General features: G+C 34.9%; 1 protein-coding gene across 2 annotated transcripts in view; it reads right to left on the bottom strand.

Annotated features, from left to right (window-relative positions):
* Nucleotides 1–3,728: 3,728 nt before the first annotated feature.
* Nucleotides 3,729–25,216, bottom strand: part of LRRC69 (leucine rich repeat containing 69) — a 98,186-nt gene continuing 76,698 nt past the window's right edge. For both annotated transcript variants that reach the window (XM_061172104.1, XM_061172105.1), the window contains 2 exons: nucleotides 22,462–22,641; nucleotides 3,729–3,839 (listed from right to left, as the gene is read on the bottom strand). In XM_061172104.1, coding sequence (XP_061028087.1) covers nucleotides 3,729–3,839; nucleotides 22,462–22,641 — 291 coding nt within the window. The remainder of the gene's footprint in view (nucleotides 3,840–22,461; nucleotides 22,642–25,216) is intronic.

Genomic DNA, 25,216 nt, shown 5'->3' with positions numbered 1-25,216 from the left:
TATGGGGAAGAGGCCATCAGAGAAATAAAGAACGATCCTAAGGCATACAGTTCCAAAAGGCAGAAGATGGTCAATCAAGCCCAAACCTACAGAGAAGAACAGCCAGATAAGGAGCAGCTGGATTGGTAGGAAGTCACTGATGACCTCTGAAATACCAGTTTTGGAATAGGACAGAAACTAAGTCTCGGTGCCTTGAGATATGAAGAGGACGGGGTGAAAATGTGGAGGCAGAGAGTCAAGAGTCTCTTCATGTCCCCTGAGCTTCAAGAGTACCTGAAATATTTGTTGAATAAATGAGTACATAGAAAAATGAATACAGTTTTCTCCCCAGAACAAAGACAGCACATAAATTGCAGCTGAAGTCATGAGATTTAAATGGTAAACAAAACACTCTTTTCAACAACATAGGTTGTATAAAAATATTTCCCTAATCAAAATCAATTTTCTCAGTAGTTTTCCCTCAATAAACATACAGTTTATTCCTGTAACTCATTTTTAAGTGAGCTCCTATGACTTTCATTTGTACCTTGTTTTTTATTTTTGTTTAAAATGCATTCTTGGTTAATGGAGCCTTTAGAAATTTACCTCGAGGCCCTGACTCTGTCTCAGTGGGGACTGACCCTTGATTTCTTTGGAATTGATAGCCTCTCAGCTGTGCTCCATTGATTTAGCTTCCCAGGTATGCCAGAGGCAACCCTAGCGCATGAAGGAGTATGTCCTGAAGTGAACTAATAAAGGGCCTAGTTAGGAAGGTAACATGGTAATAAAATATATGTAAGATGAGAAATCACTCAGCTTTCCACAAGAAGAACCACCAAATAGTTACATGAAGAAACATATTTCTAGTGGGGTTTAAAAATAAATTATAATTAAATTTCTTGCTTTTCTGAACCCACAGCAAATTTATCTTAATCTGTCCCTGGGGTTCTCAAATAAGAGTGTGCATCAAAATCACCTGGAGGAGCTGTTCCACCACAGACTGCTGGGCCATACTCCCACAGTTTCTGATTCAGTGGTCTGGGGCGGGGACAGATAATCTGCACTTCTAACAAGTTCTCAAGTGATGTGGATGCTGCTGGACAGAACCACACTTCCAAAAACTACTGGTCTATGCAAACTGTATACATACTTTCATAATTTTTCCCCTACTTTTCTGTCATCCTTCAGAGAAAAGGAGTCAAATTCTCATCCCAGCACTACTTCCCTGGTTTCTGTCAGTTTCTCTTGTGGAAAAAATTTTTTAAAGCTTTAAAAGCAAGAACAAAGTGATGTTAGGAGTAACCAAGCCTGGGTTTTCAGCTTCTACTCATTTTTAAGTGGAATGAAGGTTTTATCTTAGTCAATAAGACATTAGTGTCCCTTAGGAAAAAGAAGATGGTGGTATGACACTCCTGATTTCATATTATACTACAAAGTGAAAATAATTAAAACATCATGGTATTGACAGAAAAACATAAACACAGATCAGTGGAACAGAATTGAGAGTTCAGAAATAAACTCACACATAAATGGACAGTTAATTTACACAAAGGAGCAAAGAACATACAATGGAGAAAGGATAGTTTTTTCAATAAATGGTGTTGGGAAAACTGGACAGCCACATACAAAAAATGAAACTAGACCACTATCTTACATCATACACAAAAATAAACATTAAGACTTGAATGTAAAACCTGAAACCATAAAACTCCTAGAAGAAAACATAGGCAGCACACTCTTTGACACTGGTCTTAGCAACATCTTTCTGGATATGTCTCTTCAGGCAAAGGAAAAAAAAGCAAAAATAAAAAGGACTACATCACACTCAAAACTTTTGCACAGCAAAGGAAACCATAAACACAATGAAAAGACAACCTCCAAATGGGAGAAGATATTTGCAAATCATATATCAATAAGGTGCTAATATCCAAAATATATAAAGGACTCATAAAACAACAAAAAGCCTGATTTAAAAATGGACAGAGGATCTGAATAGACATTTTTCCAAAGAAGACGTACAGATGACCAACAGGCACATGAAAAGATGTTCAATGTCACTAATTATTAGGGAAATGAAAATCAAAACCACAATGAGATACCACCTCTCACCCATTAGAATGGATATTATCAAAAAGGCAAGAAACAAGTGTTGGCAAGGATGTGGACAAAAGGGAACCCCCATGCACCATTGGTGGGAATGTAAATTGGTGCAGCTGCTATGGAAAACAGTATGGAGGTTCCTCAAAAAATTAAAAATATGTATGTGTCAAACCCAATCTTCCAATTTATCCCTCCCTCTGCCTCTTACTCCCCAGTAACCATAAGTTTATTTTCTACATCTGTAACTCTACTTTGGTTTTGTAGATAAGCTCATTTGTAGCCTTTTTTGAGATTCCACATATAAGTGATATAATATGATATTTGTCTTTCGCTGTCTGACTTACTTCACTCAGTATGAGAATCTCTAGGTCCATCCATGTTGCTACAAATGGCATATATATACAATAGATAACTAATAAGGACCTGCTGTATAGCACAGGGAACTCTACTCAGTACTCTGTAATGGCTTACGGGGAAAAGAATTTTAAAAAGAGTGGATATATGTCTATGTATAACAGATTCACTTTGCTGTATACCTGAAACTAACAGAACATTGTAAATCAATTATACCCCAACAAATATTTTTTAAAAATTACAAATAGAACTATTACATGATCCAGCTCTTCTACTTCTGGGTATTCATCTGAAGAATATAAAAACACTGGTTTGAAAAGATATATGCCCCCTATGTTCACTGCAGAATTATTTACAATAGCAAAGTCATGGGAACAACCTAAGTGCCCAAAAATGGATGAATGGATAAAGAAGATGTGGCGCATATATATATATATATATATATATATATACACTACTCAGTCATAAAATATAAGATGCAATCTTGCCATTTGCTACAACAATGATGGACCTTGAGCATATTATGCTGAGTGAAATAAGTCAGAGAAAGACAAATACCATATGATTTCACTCACATGTGGAATATAAAACAAACCATAATAAAATAAAACAAGCAAAACAAAAACAAACACACAGATACAGAGAACATATTAGTGATTACCAGAAGGGAAGTGGGGTGGAGGAGGGTGAAATGGGTAAAGCAGGTTAACTGTATGGCAATGGATGGAAACTAAACTTTTGGTGGTGAGCACACAGTAGTGTATACAGAAGCTGAAATATAATGTTGTATACATGAAACTTAATGTTATAAACTAATGTTACCTTAATAAAAGAAAGAAAAAAATGATGTTAGTGCCACTTAGAAAATAAGAGCTCAAATGAAATCATACAAATATAGTTGAACTATCTAGCACTAAAAAGTGATTCTTTTTCATTTGCAAAACATGCATAAAATAAACACTTGTCCCCATCAAAGTCCTTAATACTATTTAGAAAAGGAGGGTGGTATTCATAAAATGACAGAAGAAAATAATACTCATTTGCCACATTGATGTTTATTTTTCCATTTTTTATTTTGTTTTTAAGTCAAAGAAGAAACAGCACACTTAGAGTCTAAACAATCTAAAGGTAGACTGTAGTGCTTAAATTGGGACCTTCACAATTAAATTATTTTTCTTCCTTTACTCAATGTATTGACAAAGAGAAGAGCATGGTATCCTAAGTAGGGCGTAATCTGACTGTGCAGAGCTGATGGGGCAAGTCATGTGAGGCTCTAAATGAGCTTCTTACCTGCTCTACACTTGAGCAATTCCAAAGAGATTAGGGTCACGTTGATTAAAACATTTGTAAGAACAAATTAATATTCGAAGTGGTACCAGCTGTAGATTTCTGCTTATTTTCCAGTTCTAAAAAGTAAAGATTAAAAATAAAATTAAGGCAGTACTCAATAAATATTTTTGAATAAAATAAATATTAACTATCTCAGAGATTTCAGAACATTGATTTCTAAAGAACACACTAAACTATTTATGCTTGATTTGCTCTTTTCCCACACACAAATAAACAAACTTAACTAGCTAAGAAGGGCATACACAACACTAAACAAAATTCAATGATAAAAGATTATCTACACTTTTATCCAAAGATATTATTACATTGTCTAGCTATAAAGTGTTTGGGATGAAGGTGAAAAACGATACAGAATCCACACAAACCTGATTCTGATCTACAGGGATGTTAAGTTGATCAATCGGCAGAGACTAATTGAACACCTCAGTAGACATCTCAGTTTTACCTGTCTAACATCCATTTCTCATGGAAATTAATCTTCCTAATACTCTGTTCATTGTCTGCAATGTTCATTAAGATCTTCACTGGCTGGGTTTCAGGCAAGTTGACCAATATATGACAAGTTTTTGTACTTAAAATATCTCTGATCTTAACTTCTCAATGTACAAAAAAAAGGCAGTCAAAAACCCTGTCAGCCAACTTAGTGTACATGTCCTGACCACTATATTTGAAATAATGGCATCCTCAAAGCTTACCATTTATATGTTTTATAAACAACTTTTGAAGTTGTTTATAAACAACATAGCTCTCAGAGAGAGAATCCAAAACAGAGTCACAGCTTAATTTGTTGATAATGCTACTTAGTTTTATCATAACCCACTGGGCTATCATCATCACAATCCACAGTGAGAGATTTCATTACTGTTCTGTACACTCTTCTACAAAAGAACTTTGAGGGCCTATTCAAAGGTTCAAGCACCTAAGCATAGTTATTAATCCATCCTTGAGAGAGTAATAACCTTTCAGATCTGGTGATAAATCAATGGGGAGCCAAAGTCATACATCATATCACATTTACATCCACCTCCAATGGTGACTATGAAGGGCTCAGAGAATACACAGCACTATTCTAACAATAAGTATTTGGATGAAGGTGAAAAATTGGAATCTCTACAAATCTGACTTCTTTCCTAGAAGTTTACGTGATCAACCAGGAAACATTTACTGAAATTCCCAATGGGCATCTTGTTTTTGCCTGTCAGCATCCATTTCCCATCTGCCATCACAAAAGCCCACCTTTTACTTTAAGGAACTACTCATTCTCCAATTTAAGTGCAAATGTCATGAAAGTGAGAGGGCAACTGATCCCACCCCCCATCTCAAGACATAACCATGTAACTCAGGCCGAGCACATGACCCAGAACAGTCCAATAAAACCAATAATCATCAGCCCCAAAGCTTTCCCTGAATCTACTGAGAGAAGGAAGCTCTTCCTCTACAACCAGAAGGCATATTTTAGGGAGCTCTCACCTGAGAGCAAAGCCAAGACAAAGGAAAGCAGGAGGACAAATTCTTGACGAAAAATTTGGATACCTGATCCAGCATGACTAAATATTCAGCCAGACCCATCCCTGGACCTTCTTCATTACTTGAATTAGTGTTCGGTTTCTTTAACCTGCAACCAAGAGTTCTGAAAAATTACAAGCAACCAAAAACCTGCACCCCGTTAGACAAAGTGGCAAAGATACAAAGATATATAACAAACAATTCCTGCCTCTAAGAATCTTTCAGCATCTAGTTGGAAAAATAAGACATAAACACAAAAAATAACTAGAAACATAAGGCTCAACACAATGATAGGTTCTACATGAGTACAGAGAAAGGAGATACCACCACAGGCTGCATATTAAGCAAGACTTTACAATATAACAAAATGGTGAACAAGATGTTGAGGGATGTCCAGGATGTGGCTACCTGGCAAAGGTACGAAAGGACATTTAGAAAAGGTGAACTATGAGAGCAGTAATTCAAGAATGTGCATTTTGTAACTGGGGAAAAAATACAGTATAAACAGTAAATGGATCATAAAATGTTGAGTCATGGGATATCAACAATAAATATATTAGTCCAGGGACAAAAAGAATTCATAAGTAGTTGTCCAATGATAGACACATTATGTATAATATTTCAGATCTACTTTATATGAGATCATATTGATTAATTAGATTATAATGGCTTAATGTTAAAATTGTGCTTGAAGAACTAGTGACAAAAGCCAAAACCTAAATGTGACCTTTTCCCTTTCCGTATACATAGTAGATAACCCTCTCATCCAACAAGCTATTCTTGTCCACTACTGTAACACATCTCATCTAGAACTAAAGGGCTATAGAAATAAACCATGCTACATGAACTTCACTCAACTTCTGTTTAAGAAACTAAGACAGAGGCGGTAAAAGACAAACATACACCAAGGAAGTAAACGTGGCCATACAGCTATCAGATTTGCTTTGTCCAGTTTCTCCATGAGGTGAAAAGTTTATAATAGAAATTATTAAAGGCATTTTCTATTTCCACTGTGGTTTTAGCTATTTTCCCTTGGGTCATTAAGAATTGTATGGGCAGAGTTTCCTTTGGCTCTTGTTGCAAGCAGGAATGCAAAATGTCTGTGTCCCTCATTCCCCTACTTGGGGATATTATTGTTTAGTTAATTAGAATACAATGTTGTATTAAATTTTTTTTTAATTTGTGGTACCAATCTGTATTTATAGTTGTCACATTCATGGTGATCTATGTATAGGTTCAAACATTTTGACTGCTTCAAGTAGTCATTCACCAGTTACATTAATATTTTTTGAAACATCTTTATTGGAGTATAATTGCTTTACAATGTTGTGTTAGTTTCTGCTGTATAACAAATGAATCAGCTACATGTATATATATATCCCCATATCTCCACCCTCTTGCACCTCTCTCCCACCCTCCCTATCCCACTCCTCTAGGTGGTCACAAAGTACCGAGCTGAATTCTCTGTGCTATGCGGCTGCTTCCCACTAGCTATCTATCTTACATTTGGTAGTGTATATATGTCAATGCTACTCTCTCACTTCATCCCAGCTTACCCTTCCCCCTCCCCATGTCCTCAAGTCCATTCTCTACAACTGTGTCTTTATTCCTGTCCTGCCTCTAGGTTCTTCAGAACCATTTTTTTCTTTTTTTTTTTTAGATTCCATATATATGTGTTAGCATATTGTACTTGTTTTTCTCTTTCTGACTTACTTCACTCTGTATGACAGACTCTAGGTCCATCCACCTCACTACAAATAACTCAATTTCGTTTCTTTTTATAGCTGAGTAATACTCCATTGTATATATGTGCTCAATTTCTTTATCCATTCATCTGTTGATGGACACTTAGGTTGCTTCCATATCCTGGCGATTGTAAATAGTGCTGCAATGAACACTGTGGTACATGACTCTTTTTGAATTATGGTTTTCTCAGGGTATATGCCCAGTAGTGGGATTGCTGGGTCGTATGGTAGCTCTATTTTTAGTTTTTTAAGGAACCTCCATACTGTTCTCCATAGTGGCTGTATCAATTTACATTCCCACCAACAGTGCAAGAGGGTTCCCTTTTCTCCACACCCTCTACAGCATTTATTGTTTGTAGATTTTTTTGATGATGGCCATTTTGACCGGTGTGAGATGATACCTCATCGTAGTTTTGATTTGCGTTTCTCTAATGATTAGTGATGCTGAGCATCCTTTCATGTGTTTGTTGGCAATCTGTATATCTTCTTTGGAGAAATGTCTATTTAGGTCTTCTGCCCAGTTTTGGATTGGGTTGTTTGTTTTTCTGATATTGAGATACATGGGCTGCTTGTAAATTTTGGAGATTAATCCTTTGTCAGTTGCTTCATTTGCAAATATTTTCTCCCATTCTGAGGGTTGTCTTTTGGTCTTGTTTATGGTTTCCTTTGCTGTGCAAAAGCTTTTAAGTTTCATTAGGTCCCATTTGTTTATTTTTGTTTTTATTTCCATTTCTCTAGGAGCTGGGTCAAAAAGGATCTTGCTGGGATTTATGTCATAGAGTGTTCTGCCTATGTTTTCCTCTAAGAGTTTGATAGTGTCTGGCCTTACATTTAGGTCTTTAATCCATTTGGAGTTTATTTTTGTATATGGTGTTAGGGAGTGTTCTAATTTCATACTTTTACATGTACCTGTCCAGTTTTCCCAGCACCACTTATTGAAGAGGCTGTCTTTTCTCCACTGTATATGCTTGCCTCCTTTATCACAGATAAGGTGACCATATGTGCGTGGGTTTATCTCTGGGTTTTCTATCCTGTTCCATTGATCTATATTTCTGTTTTTGTGCCAATACCATACTGTCTTGATTACTGTAGCTTTGCAGTATAGTCTGAAGTCTGTGAGCCTGATTCCTCCAGCTCCGTTTTTCTTTCTCAAGATTGCTTTGGCTATTCAGGGTCTTTTTTGTTTCCATAAAAATTGTGAAATGTTTTTATCTAGTTCTGTGAAAAATGCCATTGGTAGTTTGATAGGGATTGCACTGAATCTGTAGAATGCTTTGGGTAGTGTAGTCATTTTCACAATGTTGATTCTTCCAATCCAAGAACATGGTATATCTCTCCATCTGTTTGTATCATCTTTAATTTCTTTCATCAGTGGCTTATAGTTTTCTGCATACAGGTCTTTTGCCTCCTTAGGTAGATTTATTCCCAGATATTTTATTCTTTTTGTTGCAATGGTAAATGGGAGTGTTTCCTTAATTTCTCTTTCAGATTTTTCATCATTAGTGTATAGGAATGCATGAGATTTCTGTGCAGTAATTTTGTATCCTGCTACTTTATCAAATTCATTGATTAGTCTTAGTAGTTTTCTGGTAGTATCTTTAGGAATCTCTGCGTATAGTATCATGTCATCTGCAAACAGTGACAGTTTTACTTCTTTTTTTCTGATTTGGATTCCTTTTATTTCTTTTTCTTCTCTTATTGCCATGGTTAAAACTTCCAAAGCTCTGTTGAATAATAGTGGTGAGAGTGGGCAATCTTGTCTGGTTCCTGATCTTAGAGGAAATGGTTACAGTTTTTCACCATTGAGAATGATGTTGGCTGGGAACATATTTTACCAAAGGCCATTATCAGCTTTGTATTGAATAGGAAACTTTGCATGTGATTATTCTCTAACTTAATAATTACTATTTCTGATACAATATCTCTCATGGTTATTAATTGTTTTCTGGAAATTTTACTAAGAAAAATGGACTCATCATAATTCCTTGGTGACATAGTTTTCCATCTAGAGTCATCAAACTCAATAATGTTATATGAGAAAAGAACGTCTCTAATACCTTATCTCTTGATACCCATTTAAGTTTCTATTTCCATTTGTGGCATCATCTCCAGTATGACATATATTTCTACCAGTATAAAATATGTTCCTTTGAAATAAGCTTTTACAAAGGAATTACAACACATACTCTTATAGTAGACATGTCTTCACAAACCTCAATTAATAAAACCTCACAACTCTGTTAAAGATAATTACTGCTTTGGTCTTTGTTTACAGTTAGAAACTGAAACACTAAAAGACCCTTTCTGTCAAGCCAAAGTCAGAGAAGAGGCAAAGGAGTTGGTCTATGATTAGACATGTTTTTATATCTTTTTACCAAAAGCTTTAAAATGTGAAATGCTATATAAAGTCTAATTTTCACTCTTTACTCTTTACAGTGAAATGCATTATTTCCTGAAACAAATAAACATATGATTATAATCCTATCGCTATTTTATGGAAAAGTAGTCTTGTGCTTTAAGTTTGAATATGCATGTTTACTAAATTTTATATTTGTTGAATAGTGGAATTGAGAGATGTTTTTAAAATATGCCTAAGTGATCATCACTACCATATTTTAAACTTTGAGAAATCAAAAATTATCAAAATATATATTTATATCATACAGTATAAAGTAAAGCTTTGGATAAGGTTTCAATATTACATGAAGCACAATGAATAGGAAATAAGTGATAGATGGATTCCTGTTTTCTCAAAAAATTTTATAATGCTAGGCAGGATAAAGACTCCTCAAAGATGTCTAGGTCCTGTGACTACATATGTTACCTTACATGGAAAAAGTTAATCACACTTTGCAGGTGTGATTGACATAAGGATTTTTTTTTTTTTTTTAACTTAAGGATCTTGAGATTGGGAGGTTAATCTGAATTATCCAGCTGGACCCAATTTCATCACAAGGATCATTAAAAGTGGAAGAGGGAGGCAGAAGAGAAGGTCCAAGGCATGGGGTCTGAGAAGAACTAGATCTGCCAATGCTGGCTTTGAGGATGGAGGAAGGAGATCATGAGCCAAGGAATGTGGGTAGCCTCTAAAAGCTGGAAAGAGTAAGAAAATGGATTCTCCCCTGGAGTCTCCAGAAAGGAATGTAGTCCTGTTGACACTTTGATTTGAGCTCAATAAGACTCATATTGGACTTCTGACCTACTAAACTATAAGATAATAAATTTTGTTGTTAAGACTCCAAGATTATAGAAATTTGTTACAGCAGCAATAGAAAACTAATACTAGCATCATGTTCCAAATTAGCAGGACCAAGAAAGGCATGACTATGAGAGCCCCTCTCCCCATTATGGAATCAAGGCACTCTGGAGCTAGAAGAGACTTTGGTCTAATCACTTCATTGTCCAGATGAGGAAACTGGTCCAGATATAAAGAGAAGTAAGGTGACTTACCTTAGACCTCATAGTTCGAGGCAGAGACATGACTAGAATATAATTTCACTAAATTCTAGATCATTTTTAGTCATAGTATGCTTCCCAGCTTCTTTCACCAATGTAGTGTTTTGATTATAGTTTAATAATAATTTGCAGAACTGTTTGGAAGACTGAACAGTGATTGGAAAGTGCACATATTTTCAAATAAAGCATAGAAGAAGCATATTGCTTTGCTGTTCTGGTCTGTCTCCAACTGATGGCTAAACATATTCACTTGAATTATCCAACCATCAATTGAAACTCAACAAGTCTAAAATGAAACTTGAGTTCCTGCCTCCCAAATCAGCTCCATCTGGAATCTTCTGGTTTTCTCCCTCAGACCCTCTGAAGTTTCCCACATTCAATCAATTGCCAAGTTCTGCCATCCTTCCTCCCTCATGGTGCTTCCTTTCCTTGCATTTCTACTGCTACCCCTTATACCCCACTAGGCAAGCACTCTAACAGGTCTCTGTTCCTCAGTTTCTCTTCTCTTCAAACTCCAATTAACCCAGCACAGCACTGCCAAATGATTCCTTCTAAGGTACATCTTTTTTTTTGTATCATTGACTTGTCCCCACACATTCAGGAGGACTCCGTTTCCAAACAGGATCAAGTTCAAACTCTTTATTCTATCCTTTGACAGATTCATAGAATTTGACCCTAATTTGTTTTTATGTCTTTCTCCCACTCCCAGCCACAAACCAACTTAATTGATTTACTTCCTTATGAACATGACTCATTCTCCAAATTGTTCTCTTCTCCTAAAATATCTTCTCAGCTTCCTTCTCCATGTATCTGAATTCTATCTATGTCAAGGCCCTGTACAAGTTCCAGCATCTGCCTGGGCAATTCCTAGGCCTGACAACCTACAGCGATCTCAACTTACACTTTGAAGCCCTAAAGCAATTGGTCTCATTTAACATTTTGTTTTTATAACTAGTGTCTTTTACATCTTTACAGAGTTTAAACTCTTAGATTTTAACCATTGGGACAAACTAGGTTCCCTACTTATTTGCATTGTACTTAGCACCCAGAGTTCCCTGCTTTAAACAGGTTCTCAAATATTTATGGAATGACTGAAAGTAATTTTAAAAATACAAGATGAACATTCAGAATGACAACTCCTCTATTCCATCAGTGATAAGCGCCAGCAATGAGCACTCCTCTAAAGTTAACTGCTCCATTTAGGAAGTGTAGCCATACATTCAGGATTGCCTAGGACAGTCCTGGCTTCCTGCTGATTTTCCAGTTATTAATAATGTTGTCCACCTTCACTCTCAAAAGCCTCTTGGCTTAGATGATACATTATATATGGTCATTCCACCCTTAGGGTAGTTTGGACTGTAGTAAGGGCAGAAACCAGAAAGAAAATCCTGCTCATGTTCCAGCCACCCATCCAGCTATGCAGCATTCACTCCACTACAGAGTGATCCTGCTCTTCATCACCATCTTAGCATAATCAGTGTCCTTTGAATTTCACGTGGGAGGTTCAAACATTTTGGTTATGCACAGCTTCAGATAAATGTGCTGCAGTGAATACAACTTAAGATTCTTTAGCAGAAAAAAAAAAATCATGTATACTGAATACAACTGTTAACTCTACCTAGCAGTTTAAGAACAAAAGGGAGAGTTCCCTAAAGGGAAAGGGGAATTCAATGAATTCCCAGAGAAGTAGAATCAATCAAGAGACAGTGTGCGAGATCACTTATACTCTAATTGTTTTGATGTTTTCTGAATAAAATGATAAGAATCATTCATGCCATTTCAATTTTCTGAACAATAAATACACATTATTTTCATGATTGTTTAGAATTAGAAATGTGATGCCTTCTGATGCTCTAAGTGTCCAATTTACATTAAATTAACTAACCATTGCATGTTTTAAGACCTACATTTATTTTCACAGTTGACTGGTTGAAATGATCAGTTTCATAAATGAATGTCAGTGGTATATAAACAGTAATAACTTTTTATTGCAAAGTAAGATTTTGCTGTGTAAGTAGTGAGTAAAATTATTAAATGCAATCTTATGTTTCATTACTGACAGCTTGTCATAAAAAAGGAATTAAGGCTGCAATTTTTCATTTATTTTCATAAAGTAGATCAGCTTTTTCACTCATTTGTAGTGAAACCTACTCAATCTAATCTCTTTTGAATGAAGTTTTAATTACATTACATCATTCAATACAGGGCTGAGAGTTCATGTTCCATACTGTTCCCTCCCTAAACTCTTCAACTTTAAAGGAATCTAGGGAAATGTTATGTTCAACTAGTGTAACTATGTGAAATGAAAATATCAAATGCATATATTGGGCACTGGATCACTCAAGTATTTGGAAAGAATTTTATGAGACTATTTAGTAACCTCTAAGTCACTGGTTCAATTATCACCCAAGTTGGTAGTAACTAAAAAGGATTAATTTTTGTTGCTGTTTTGAAGCAGTATATCATTAGTAGTTAGTTAATACTTAAATATCAATTACATTGAAATTATTGACAATTCTGTAATCGCTAAGGACTAACTGAATGGCAAGGGCTATAACATTTGAAAAAAACAAAAGCATCTGAATGAATTATGGTAAAAGTTAATATTTGAGATTGTGTAAAATTTTTCATCAACTATTTCCAATCCTCTTCTCACTAATTCATAAGATAAGCATGGCATAATTTCACATTCACCTGAATAGAAGCAATTACAATTGGATATTTGGTTGTTTCTAGCCTTTTATATCAAGAACAGAGGCCCATTTGTCATCATGTCTCCCTTCTTCAACTGTGCCCTCAGATAACAAACCCATCAGAGACAGAACATTCTGTAAAGCACAACAGGGTAACTAGATGTTGGCATTATCAAATTGGGTTCTTCCTTCATGCTAAACTCTAAAGGTTAGCATCCTGAAAAGACAGTAAAAAGCTGAATGTTTTTTTAACAGAAAGGGAGGCTTCTAGGCAAACTAGTCTTCGTATACTCTCCCTTTACTTAAATAGAAAAATAGCATAAAATCCTAAATGTATGTAAAAGCAACTTTTTAATAACATGGTTAATCTGATTATCATCCCTATGTATTTTGTGTATGTTCTCACTCTAGAAACAGGGAACTAAACAACTCCATTCAAATAATGTTTCACAGAAACAGACTCACAGACGTGGAGAACAGACTTGTGGTTGCCAAGGGGGGTGGGGGCAACGGATAGACTGGCAGTTTGGGATTAGCAGATGTAAACTATTATATATAGAATGGATAAACAACAAGATCCTACTGTATAGCATAGGGAACTATATTAAATATCCTGTGATAAACCATAACGGAAAAGAATATGAAAAAGAAAAAAGAAATATACATATATATATATATATATATATATATATATATATATATATAACTGACTCACTTTACTGTACAGAAGAAATTAACACAGTATTGCAAATCAACTATACTTCAATAAAATAAGTTAATTAATTAAAAATAATGTTTTGATTGCCAAGCATCTAGTAATATATATTCCAATCTAAATTTTTATCCAATTGTTAGCCATTTTTAAATATGCTTACATTTGTTTAGCATAATTTATAAATTCATACTATACACTTGTTCTAATTGTAATTCCATTGTCATATACTTTTTTCACTACATATACTGTTACTTGTTTAACTTTTTCAATTATTTTAAAGGTTAGAATCAGTGATTGTTTCACAGCAATTTTCCTTTAAAAATTTTTCTTCTCACCAATTTTCCGACACTTCCATGTACTCTGCCTGTCAACTTATCTAGGAATATAACTATATTTTGAGCTATTTTCTCTTTGTACACTGAAGATATTATGCTATCTTTTTTCTGGAATCTGCTTTCAGTTCATTGTCATTTCTTTGTAGGTGATCTATTTTCTTAAAATTTTACCTTTAGCTCTAAATAGCTTCCCTTTTGTAGTGTACATTTTTACCAAAATGTGTCTAGGTATGGATTTATTCTTATTCTACTTGGCACTCAATGTGCTTTTTCATTGTGAGGGATCATGTCTTTCTTCAATATTTTAATATTTTATTCCATTAATAAGAATTTACACCCAGGTCTCTGTTTCTTCTTTTTTTTAATTGAAGTGTAGTTGATTTACAATGTTGTGTTAGTTTCAGGTATACAGCAAAGTGATTCAGTTATACAAACATAAATGTCCATCTTTTCAGAGTCTTTTCCCTTATAGGTTATTACAAAATATTGAGTAAAGGTCCCTGTGCTATATAGTAGGTCTTTGTTGGTTATCTATTTTATATAGAGTAGTGTGTATATGTTAATCCCAAACTCCTGATTTATCCCTCCCCTCACCCCCATCCTCTTTGGAAATGATAAGTTTGTTTTCTATGTCTATGGGTCTGTTTCTGTTTTGTATATAAGTTCATTTGTATAATTGTTTTTTAGATCCCACATATAAGCAATATCACATGATATTTGTCTTTCTCTGGCTTACTTCACGTAGTATGATAATCTCTAGGTCCATCCATGTAGCTGAAAATGGCATTATTTCATTCTTTTTTATGGCTAATATTCCATTGTATGAACATACCACATCTTCTTTATCCATTCATCTGTCAATGGATATTTAGGTTGCTTCCATGTCTTGGCTATTGTTAATAGTGCTGCTATAGACGCAAAAATACTCAACAAAATACGAGCAAACCAAATCCAACAATACATTAAAAGGATCCTACACCATGATCAAGTGGGATTTATCCCCAGGATGCAAGGATTTTTTCAACATCTGCAAATCAGTAAGTGTGATATATCACATTAACAAATTGAAGAATAAAAAACATTTGATCATCTCAATAGATGCCGAAAAAGCTTTTGATAGAATTCAACATCCATTTATGATAAAATAAAAAATACTCTCAAGAAAGTGAGAATAGAGAGAACATAATAAAGTCCATATATGACAAACCCACAGCTAACATCATACTCAACGGTGAAAAGTTGAAAGCATGTCATCTAAGATCAGGAACAAGACAAGGATGTCCACTCTCACCACTTTTATTTGACATAGTTTTGGAAGTTCTAGCCATGGCAATCAAAGAAGAAAAAGAAATAAAAGGAATCCAAATTGGCAAACAAAAAGTAAAACCGTCACTATTTGCAGGTGACATGATACTATACATAGAAAATCCTAAAGATGCTACCAGAAAACTACTAGAGCTCATCAATGAATTCGGTAAAGTTGCAGGATACAAAATTAATACACAGAAATCTCCTGCATTCCTATACACTAACAACAAAAGATCAGAAATAAAATTCAAGGAAACAACATTTACCATCACATCAAATAGAATAAAATACCTAGGCATAAACCTACCTAAGGAAGCAAAAGATCTGAACTCTAGAAACTATAACACACTGATGAAAGAAATCAAAGATGACACAAACAGATGGAAAAATATACCATGTTCTTGGATTGGAAGAATCAATATTGTCAAAATGACCATTGTATCCAAGGCAATGTACAGATTCAATGCAATCCCCATCAAATCACCAATGGTATTTTTTATGGAACTAGAACAAAAATTTTTTTAATTTGTATGGAAACACAAAAGACCCTGAATAGCCAAAGCAATCTTAAGAAAGAAAAATGGAACTGGAGGATTCAGGTTTCCTGACTTCAGACTATACTACAAAGCTACAGTAATCAAAACAGTATGGTACTGGCACAAAAACAGAAATATAGATCAAGGAAACAGGACAGAAAGCCCAGAGATAAACCCACACACCTATGGTCAATTAATCTATGACAAAGGAGACAAGAATACACAATGGAGAAAAGACAGCCTCTTCAATAAGTGGTGCTGGGAAAACTGGACAGCTACATGTAAAAGAATGAAATTAGAACATTCCCTAATACCACACACAAAAATAAACTCAAAATGTATTAAAGATCTAAATGTAAGACCAGATGATATAAAACTCCTAGATGAAAACAAAGGAAAAACACTCTTTGACATAAATCACAGCAATATCTTTTTGGATACTTCTCCTAGAGTAACTGAAATAAAAACAAAAAATAAACAAATGGGATCTAATTAAACTTAAAAGCTTTTGCACAACAAAGGAAACCATAAACAAAATGAAAATACAACCTACAGAATCTTTGGGGTTTTTTTAACCATTATGTTTTTAACTCATGCTATATTCTTATGCCACTGTGTTGCAGTTTTTATAATGCACTCAGACATATTTAATTGATTAAAATGTATTCTTACTTTCCTTTTAATTTTTAAAATGAAATTATGTAGATACCAAATCTCTTTATTCTCCTATTCTTTCTTCTATCCTTATTGTTTCTTCAGTGATGACTAATGTTAAGCTGTGCACACACTTGTGTGTGTGTGTGAGTGTGTGTGGGTGAAATCCTGAAGGAAAATTCTTCCATTTATCTGGCCTGAATACCAGTCATTCTATGTTCCACTCCACAAGTCAAGAGAAGAAAAGCCTCATATCTCTTTCACATGATAGTCTTTTAAACATAAGAAGGCAGCTGTTTGAATAATTGTATTGATATCACCATCAATCAATGAATTTATTTACACTTTCTCTTATGGTTCAAAATAAAATTGTGCATGCAATCTACAGTGCAGCAAAAAGTGACCTGAAGGTGGTATCAGGAGGTGTAAACTAAAGTTCTAATTCTGTTATTTCATAGATTTGAAATTTGTGAAGAAACTACTTAACTAACTTTGTTGCCTCACCTGTGAATGGAGACAATGAAAACTAAGTCACAAAGTTAATAAAGAGGACCAGGACTCACATTATTCAAATGTCACCTTCTCAGGGAAGTTTCCCTTAAGCCTCCTGCTATAGGCTGAATGTTTATGTCCCCCACAAAATTCCTATATTGAAATCGTCATGACTAATGTATTAAGAGGTGGGGCCTTTGGATCCAGCAGAAGAAAAAGTAAAAATAATCCTATTTCTTGCACATCTGTCTTTGATAGCTTTAAAATTTGTGGGCACTCTACCTGGTTTTGCCTCTCCCCCACTGATTGCATTTTCTTATTCTCCTTTGCTGACTCCTGCTTCTGCCTACCCTTTAAATACTGTTGTCCTCAAGGGTTCTGTCCTTCTGGCCTTCTCACTTCACTGTGTAAATTTCCTCAGGCAATCTTCATTCCCATGGCTTCAAGTGTCACACTTACATAAACAATCTTTTAATCCACATCACCAGCTCCAACCGGGGTGGGCTAGGGAGGGTGGGAGGGAGGGAGATGCAAGAGGGAAGAGATATGGGAACATATGCATATGTATAATTGATTCACTTTGTTATAAAGCAGAAACTAACACACCATTGTAAAGCAATTTTACTCCAATAAAGATGTTAAAAACAAACAAACAAACAAACAAAAAAAAAACAAAGCCTCATCTTGCTACTCCACTGCTTCGACAACTATACGTAGCTGAATTGTATCCTCACCAAATTTCATATGTTGTAGTCCTAACCCCCAGTACTTCGAAATGTGACTGTGCTTGGAGATAGTCTTTAAAATGGCAATTAAGTTAAGATGATGTCATTAGGGTGGGCCCTAATTCAATATGACTGCTGTACTTACAAGAAGAGGAAATTTGGACACACATTTGTAGAGAAGGAAGATAATATGAAGACACAGGGAGAAGACAGCCATCAACAAGCCAAGGAGAGAGACCACAGAAGAAACAAAATCTTCTGACACCTTGGTCTTGAACTTCTAGCTTCCAGAATTGTAAGAAAATAAATTTCTATTGTTTAAGCTACTCAGTCTATGGTACTTTGTTATGAGAGCTGTAACAAGCTAATATAGTAGCTTTTGAAATTAAGTTCAAACTTTACATACAAGAGCCATCCTGATCTCATACCTGTCTCTAACCTCATCTCCCATACTTCACACTCAGTGAGTTCCCTGTACTCACTGTACAATTTATTTGCACAATATTACCTTTGAACAGGCAGTTCCTGCACCTAAAATGCCTTTCCACTGGTTCTTTATCTATTCTGATGCCTCCCTATAATTCAAAGCACATTTACAAGCAATGCCTATTAAAATAATTTTAATGTGTATTAGGTATTCTCCAAGTACCAAGCACAATCACTGTGCTAGGACTCAGGGATACACCAGAGAATGTTCCCATTTAATTGAGATTCCTTCTTCTCATGCACCCTGTGCACACCTCTATCACAATACCTATCACAAGAATATAATCATTCTTTCTTGTCTAAAGGTATTGATTTTTAAAAATACCCTTATTAAGTAGCTACTATGTACTACCTTTATTAAGCACCTGCTGTACTAAGCACTGTCTACCTCATGTCTCACTCATAACAGCCCTGTGAGAGAGGTACTATTTTTATCCTGATTTTAGAGATGAAAACTTAGCCTCAAAGAGGAAATTAAGGTGACACAGGTGGTAAATGGTAGGGCTGGTCATCAAGCCCAATTTGTCAGATTTCAATTACCTTACTATATCACTTCTCCTAGGAATATGTAAGTTCCTGGAGGACCAGAGCTATTATAACATTGCAATTACTCTACTTGAAATGAGACTAGCAGCTCATCAGATGATTTTGACTGGGAATCTATCAGAGAAAGAACATCTTTCCCAAGAAAGATATTCATTGGGAAAAAATGAACATGGCAAGTTGTTGAAGGTGTTCATGTCATAGCCAGTGAAAAGTAGAGTGTTTTGGAAACTTTTGCCAAATAATATGACATGTGTTATACTCATTAGTGTAATAATCTACTCCAGAATATAGATTGGAATATAACAATCTATTCCAGATGGTGATGTGAATAATTCACAGATAGGTTACATAAGCAATCAAGATTACAGATGTATTCCCATCTTGAGAACGAACATACACTTCAATTTTCATTTTTCCACTAATGGTCTCTCTTTTCTCTTGGTGTTTAATGTCCAGCTGGTTTGACTTTTAAATTTCTCCTCAACCATTATTTCACCTTGACGTTATCCCTCATTGGCAACAGCTCTGCCAGATTTTTCTCTACAATACATTTGATGTAACATATTAATAAACTAATAGAACACAGGATCTGGTATTAAAATCCAGTTCTTGGGCTTCCCTGGTAGTGCAGTGGATAAGAATCTGCCTGCCAATGCAGGGGACATGGGTTTGATCCCTGGTCTGGGAAGATCCAACATGTCACGGTGCAACTAAGCCCATGCACCACAACTACTGAGCCTGCGCTCTAGAGCCCATGAGCCACAACTACTGAGCCCACACGTCACAACTACTGAAGCCTCCGTGCCTAGAGCCCACGCTCTGCAGCAAGAGAAACCACCACAATGAGAAGCCTGTGCACTGCAATGAAGACTAGCCCCCACTCGCCACAACTAGTAAAAGCCCATGTGCAGCAATGAAGACCCAACACAGCCAAAAATAAATAAATAAAAGAAAAATAAAAGAAAAAATTTAAAAAATTTTAAAAAAAATCCAGTTCTTGTGATTCATCAGTCATTCTTAGAAATAAAATATGTACCAGGCACTCTGTTAAGCTCTCTCTATATAATGGGTGCCCATTCTAACCACTCCTATTCAACATACTACTTGAAATCCTAACCAGAACAGTCAGGCTAAAAAATAAAATAAAAGGCATCCAAACAGAAAAGAAAGAAGTAAAACTATCTTTGTTTGCAGATGATATGATCTTATATATAGAAAATCCTAAAGACTCCTCCAAAAAACTGTTAGAACTAATCAACAAATTCAGTAAATTTGCAGGATACAAAATCAACATACAGAAAGTAGTTGCATTTCCATACACTAACAACAAAATATATGAAAAATAAATGAAAACAATCCCATTCACAATAGCATCAAAAACAATGAAGTTCTTGGAATAAATTTGAGGAGTAAAAAAATCTGTACGTGGAAAACTACAAGACTTTGGAGAAAGAAATTGGAGAAGACACAAACAAATGGAAAGATATCCCATGTTCATGGATCAGAAGAATTAATATTGTCAAAATGTCCATATTATCAAAAGCTGTCTATAGATTCAATGCAATCCATATCAAAATTCCAATAACATTTTTCAAAATTTCCAATGGTATTTTCAAAAATAGAAAATATAATCCTAAAATTTATATGGAGCCACAAAAGACCCCAAATAGCCAAAGCAATCCTGAGAAAGAAGAACAAAGCTGGACATATCATACTTCCTGACTTCAAACTATGCTACAAAGCTACAGTAATCAAAACAGTACAGTACTGGCATAAAAATAGACACATAGACCCATGAAACAGAATTGAGAGTCCAGAAATAAACCTCTGCATATAAGGTCAACTAATATTTTACAAGGGAGCCAAGAATACGCAATGAAGAAAGGATACTCTCTTCAATAAATGGGTTGGGAAAATTGGATAACTACATGCAGAAGAATGAAATCAGAGCCTTATCTTACACCATTCACCAAAAAGAATTTGAAATGAATTATAGGCTCAAATTTAAGGACTGAAACCATAAAAGTCCTAGATGAAAACATAGGGGAAATAATTCCTTGACATTGGTCTCAGCAGTGATTTCCTGGATATGACAGCAAAAGTACGAGCAAAAGAAGCAAACATAAGTAAGCAGGATTAAGCCAAACTACAAAGTTTCTGCACAGCAAAAGAAACTCAACAAAATTAAAAGGTAACCAATGGAATGGGAGAAAGTATTTGCAAATTATATACTTAATAAGGGGTTAATATCAAAATATAATAAGAACTCGCACAACTCAATAGCAAAAAATCTAACAACCCAATTTAAAAATAGGCAGAGGAACTGAATAGACATTTCTCCAAAGAAGACATACAAATGGACAACAGGTATGTGAAAAGGTATGCAATATCACTAATCATCAGGGAAACGCAAATCCAAACCATGATGAGGTATCACTTCACGCCAGCTAGAATGGCTATCATCAAAAAGACAGGAGATAACAAGTGTTGACGAGGATGGAGAAAAGGGAACCCTAGTGCACTGTTGGTGGAAATGCAAATTTGTACAGCTACTATGGAAAACAGTATGCAGGTCCCACAAAAAATTAAAAATAGAACTATCATATGATCCAGCAATCCCACTTCTTATTATATATCCAAAGAAACTGAAATCGGGATTTAGTAGACATATCTTCACTCTCATGTTCACTGCAGTATTACTCACAATAGCCAAGATATAGAAAAAACCTAAGTGTCTGTTAACAGATGATGAATGGATAAAGAATATGTGGTGTGTGTATATATATATATATATATATATATATATATATATATATATATATATATATATATATATATATAAATAAAATACAATTGAATATTATTCAGCCAAGGAAAATAAGGAAATCCTGCCATTTATGACAACTTGGATGGACACTGAGGGAATTATACTAAGTGAAATAAATCAGACAGAGAAAGATAAACACTGCACAATAACACATATGTGGAATCTAAAAAAGACAAACTTAGAGAAATAGTAAAGTGGTAGTTACCAGGGGTTGGGGGCTGGGGGAAATGGAGATACTGGTCAAACTGTACAAACTTCCAGTTATAAGATAACAAGTTAAAGGATCTAATGTACAGAATGGTGATTATGGCTGATAATACTGTATCACATATTTGAACATTGTTAAGAAACTAGATCTTAAATGTCCTCATCACAAAAAAGAAATGATAATTATATGACAGGATGGAGATAGTAGCTGATTCTATGGTGGTAATCATTTTGCATTCATAAATGTATCAAATCAACACATTGTACACCTTAAACTTACACAATATTATCTGTCAATTATATCTCAATAAAGCCGGGAAAAACCCCATTATATCATCATAGAGGTCAATTCTTAGATACAAATGAAGTTAGTACTGGTCGACTTAGACAAGGACAAAGAATAAGAGGAGGTCTTATGCTCATATTCACACAAAAAACACCATTTACCTTTGATGGAGGAAAAAACTCAACACATTCCAGCCATATGGTTAAAAAGGATTTTCCACATATTGCACATTTTCTTCCCTGAGAGATTATGTTCCTGACCTGTGGGTACCATTCTATGGCTTGCATTAGGAAAGGATTCTTTTCTGCTAGCTGATTCATTATAAATCTTGATGTAATTTCCTAGATTAAAAAAGAATATGGTTCCTCAGATTATTCTCAAAATAACTGGTTTATGTTACATTGATTCTCATTTCACTAATTTATATTTTTGGCTTATTCCTCACAGTTTCTGTTAAATTAGTTTTCTATAGTATATATAATGAATTATATTGTCAATGACTGGCATTGTAAGTTTAGTGTTCAACATTATATGAAAAGGAAGTTACTTCCACTGTAATATCTCTATGTCTCTGACATACAGGAATTCAAGTTACAATAAATTTACATTATTAGATAAAGTTTAGGTTCAAATTTTGTACCTCTCATTACAATAGGCAAGGACAGTACAAATATTCAGACTGGACCCAAAAACTGAGTCTGTCATATTTACTAAGCTCTAAACCCTTACTACTTAAACTGTAGATCATGGATCAGTAGAATCTGCATCACCTAGAAGCTTATTAGAAATTCAGACTTAGTTGCACTCAGACCTACTGAACAAGAATCTGCAGTTTAACAAGGTTCCCCGGGTATTTTGTATGTATGTTAAAATTTGAGAAGCACTGGACTAAGTTATCTACTGCATTGAGTACCTGAATTGAGACAGACTGGTAAAGAGTACTGATTTCTATTACCCAAATCTCTGAATTCGGTATGTATTAAACCTATCCACATAAATATTTCCAGATACTTCACTTTAGATAATAATAATATTATAATATTAAATAATAAAAGGGGTGGTGAGGATGGTCACGATGACCATCAACATCATCAGCTTAAAGTAAAAAAATATATATATATAATAAATAACTATATCTTCACTGACCAAGCAAACAAAATAAACATTTGATTTACTCCATTAAATGCCCCTCATTGTTTGTGCCAATAGCATGAAGTTCTGTGTAAATGTTACAAAAACACTGCATGAATTTTAATAGTGTATAAGACTTTTTTCCTGGCCAAAGTGAAAGATTTCCCAGTGGTATTAAGGTAGTCCACATCAGGTTCTGATAGGAATCTTTGGAAATACAAACATACATACATACACACATACATACATACATACATACATACATACATATTGGGTTGGCCAAACAGCTCATTTGGTTTTTTCTGTAAGATGGCTCTAGTAGTGCTTAGTTTTCTTTAACTTCATTCAAAACAGTTTTGTTAGATTGTATTGTGACAGCTGTCATATCAGCGTGCATTTAAAATAAAACTTACCAAAATTGGTGGGGTTTTGTGTAGCCATTTTAATACTGAAGATGGAAGGAAAAAAGCAACATTTTCAGCATATAATGTTTTATTATTTCAAGAAAGTTAAAAATGCAACTGAAATGCAAAAAAAGATTTGTGCAGTGTATGGTGAAGGTGCTGTGATTGATCGAACATGTCAAAAGTGGTTTGCGAAGTTTCGTGCTGGAGATTTCTCGCTGGACGATGTTCCAAGGTCAGGTAGACCAACTGAAGTTGATAGCGATCAAATCGAGACATTAATTGAGAACAATCAATGTTAAACCACATGGGAGATAGCCGACATACTCAAAATATCCAAATCAAGCTTTGAAAATCATTTGCACCAGCTTGGTGATGTTAATCGCTTTGATGTTTGGGTTCCACATAAGCTAAGTGAAAAAAACCTTCTTGACCATATTTCCGCATGTTATTCTCTACTTAAACGTAACAAAAACATTCCATTTTTAAAACAAATTGTGACAGGCGATGAAAAATGGTTACTGTACAATAATGTGGAATGGAAGAGATAACGGGGCAAGTGAAATGAACCACCACCAACCACACCAAAAGCCAGTCTTCATCCAAAGAAGGTGATGTTTTGTATATGGTGGGATTGGAAGGGAGCGTCAAGAAAACCAAAGTATTAATACCAACAAGTACTTCTCCCAATTAGACCAAATGAAAGCAGCACTCAATGAAAAGGTCTGGAATTAGTCAACAGAAAACGCATAATCTTCCATCAGGATAACGCAAGACCGCATGTTTCTTTGATGACCAGGAAAAAACTGTCACAGCTTGGCTGGGAAGTTCTGATTCATCCGCTATATTCACCAGACATTGCACCTTCGGATTTCCATTTATTTCAGTCTTTACAAAATAGTCTTAATGGAAAAAATTTCAATTCCCTGGAAGACTGTAAAAGGCACCTGGAACAGTTCTTTGCTCAAAAAGATAAAAAGTTTTGGGAAGATGGAATTATGAAGTTGCCTAAAAAATGGCAGAAAGTAGTGGAACAAAACGGTGAATACATTGTTCAATAAAGTTCTTGGTGAAAATGAAAAATGTGTCTTTTATTTTTACTTGAAAACCAAAGGAACTTTTTGGCCAACACAATACATACATACATAATCTTTCACTCATCTATCCCAATTAAAATCTTTTAAATAATAACAAAATCCTATAAATTCCTGTCTCCCTGTTCCTTATTTCTCTATCCATTCCACTTAACAAACATCTGGGAAAGGTGCCATTATACAAAAACAGCCCTGAGCATTGGTTCCTAACTGCCTGATCCTTCAACAGCATACCCTCCTACACACTTCAGCTTATTCTCGGGGATGGTTACATAATGAGGTCATCC

The sequence above is a fragment of the Eubalaena glacialis genome, chromosome 17 (genome assembly GCF_028564815.1).
Source record: "Eubalaena glacialis isolate mEubGla1 chromosome 17, mEubGla1.1.hap2.+ XY, whole genome shotgun sequence".
In the NCBI taxonomy this organism is placed as follows: domain Eukaryota; kingdom Metazoa; phylum Chordata; class Mammalia; order Artiodactyla; family Balaenidae; genus Eubalaena; species Eubalaena glacialis.
The sequence above is the reverse complement of the archived record's forward strand: the minus strand, read 5'-3'. Positions and strand labels throughout refer to the sequence as shown.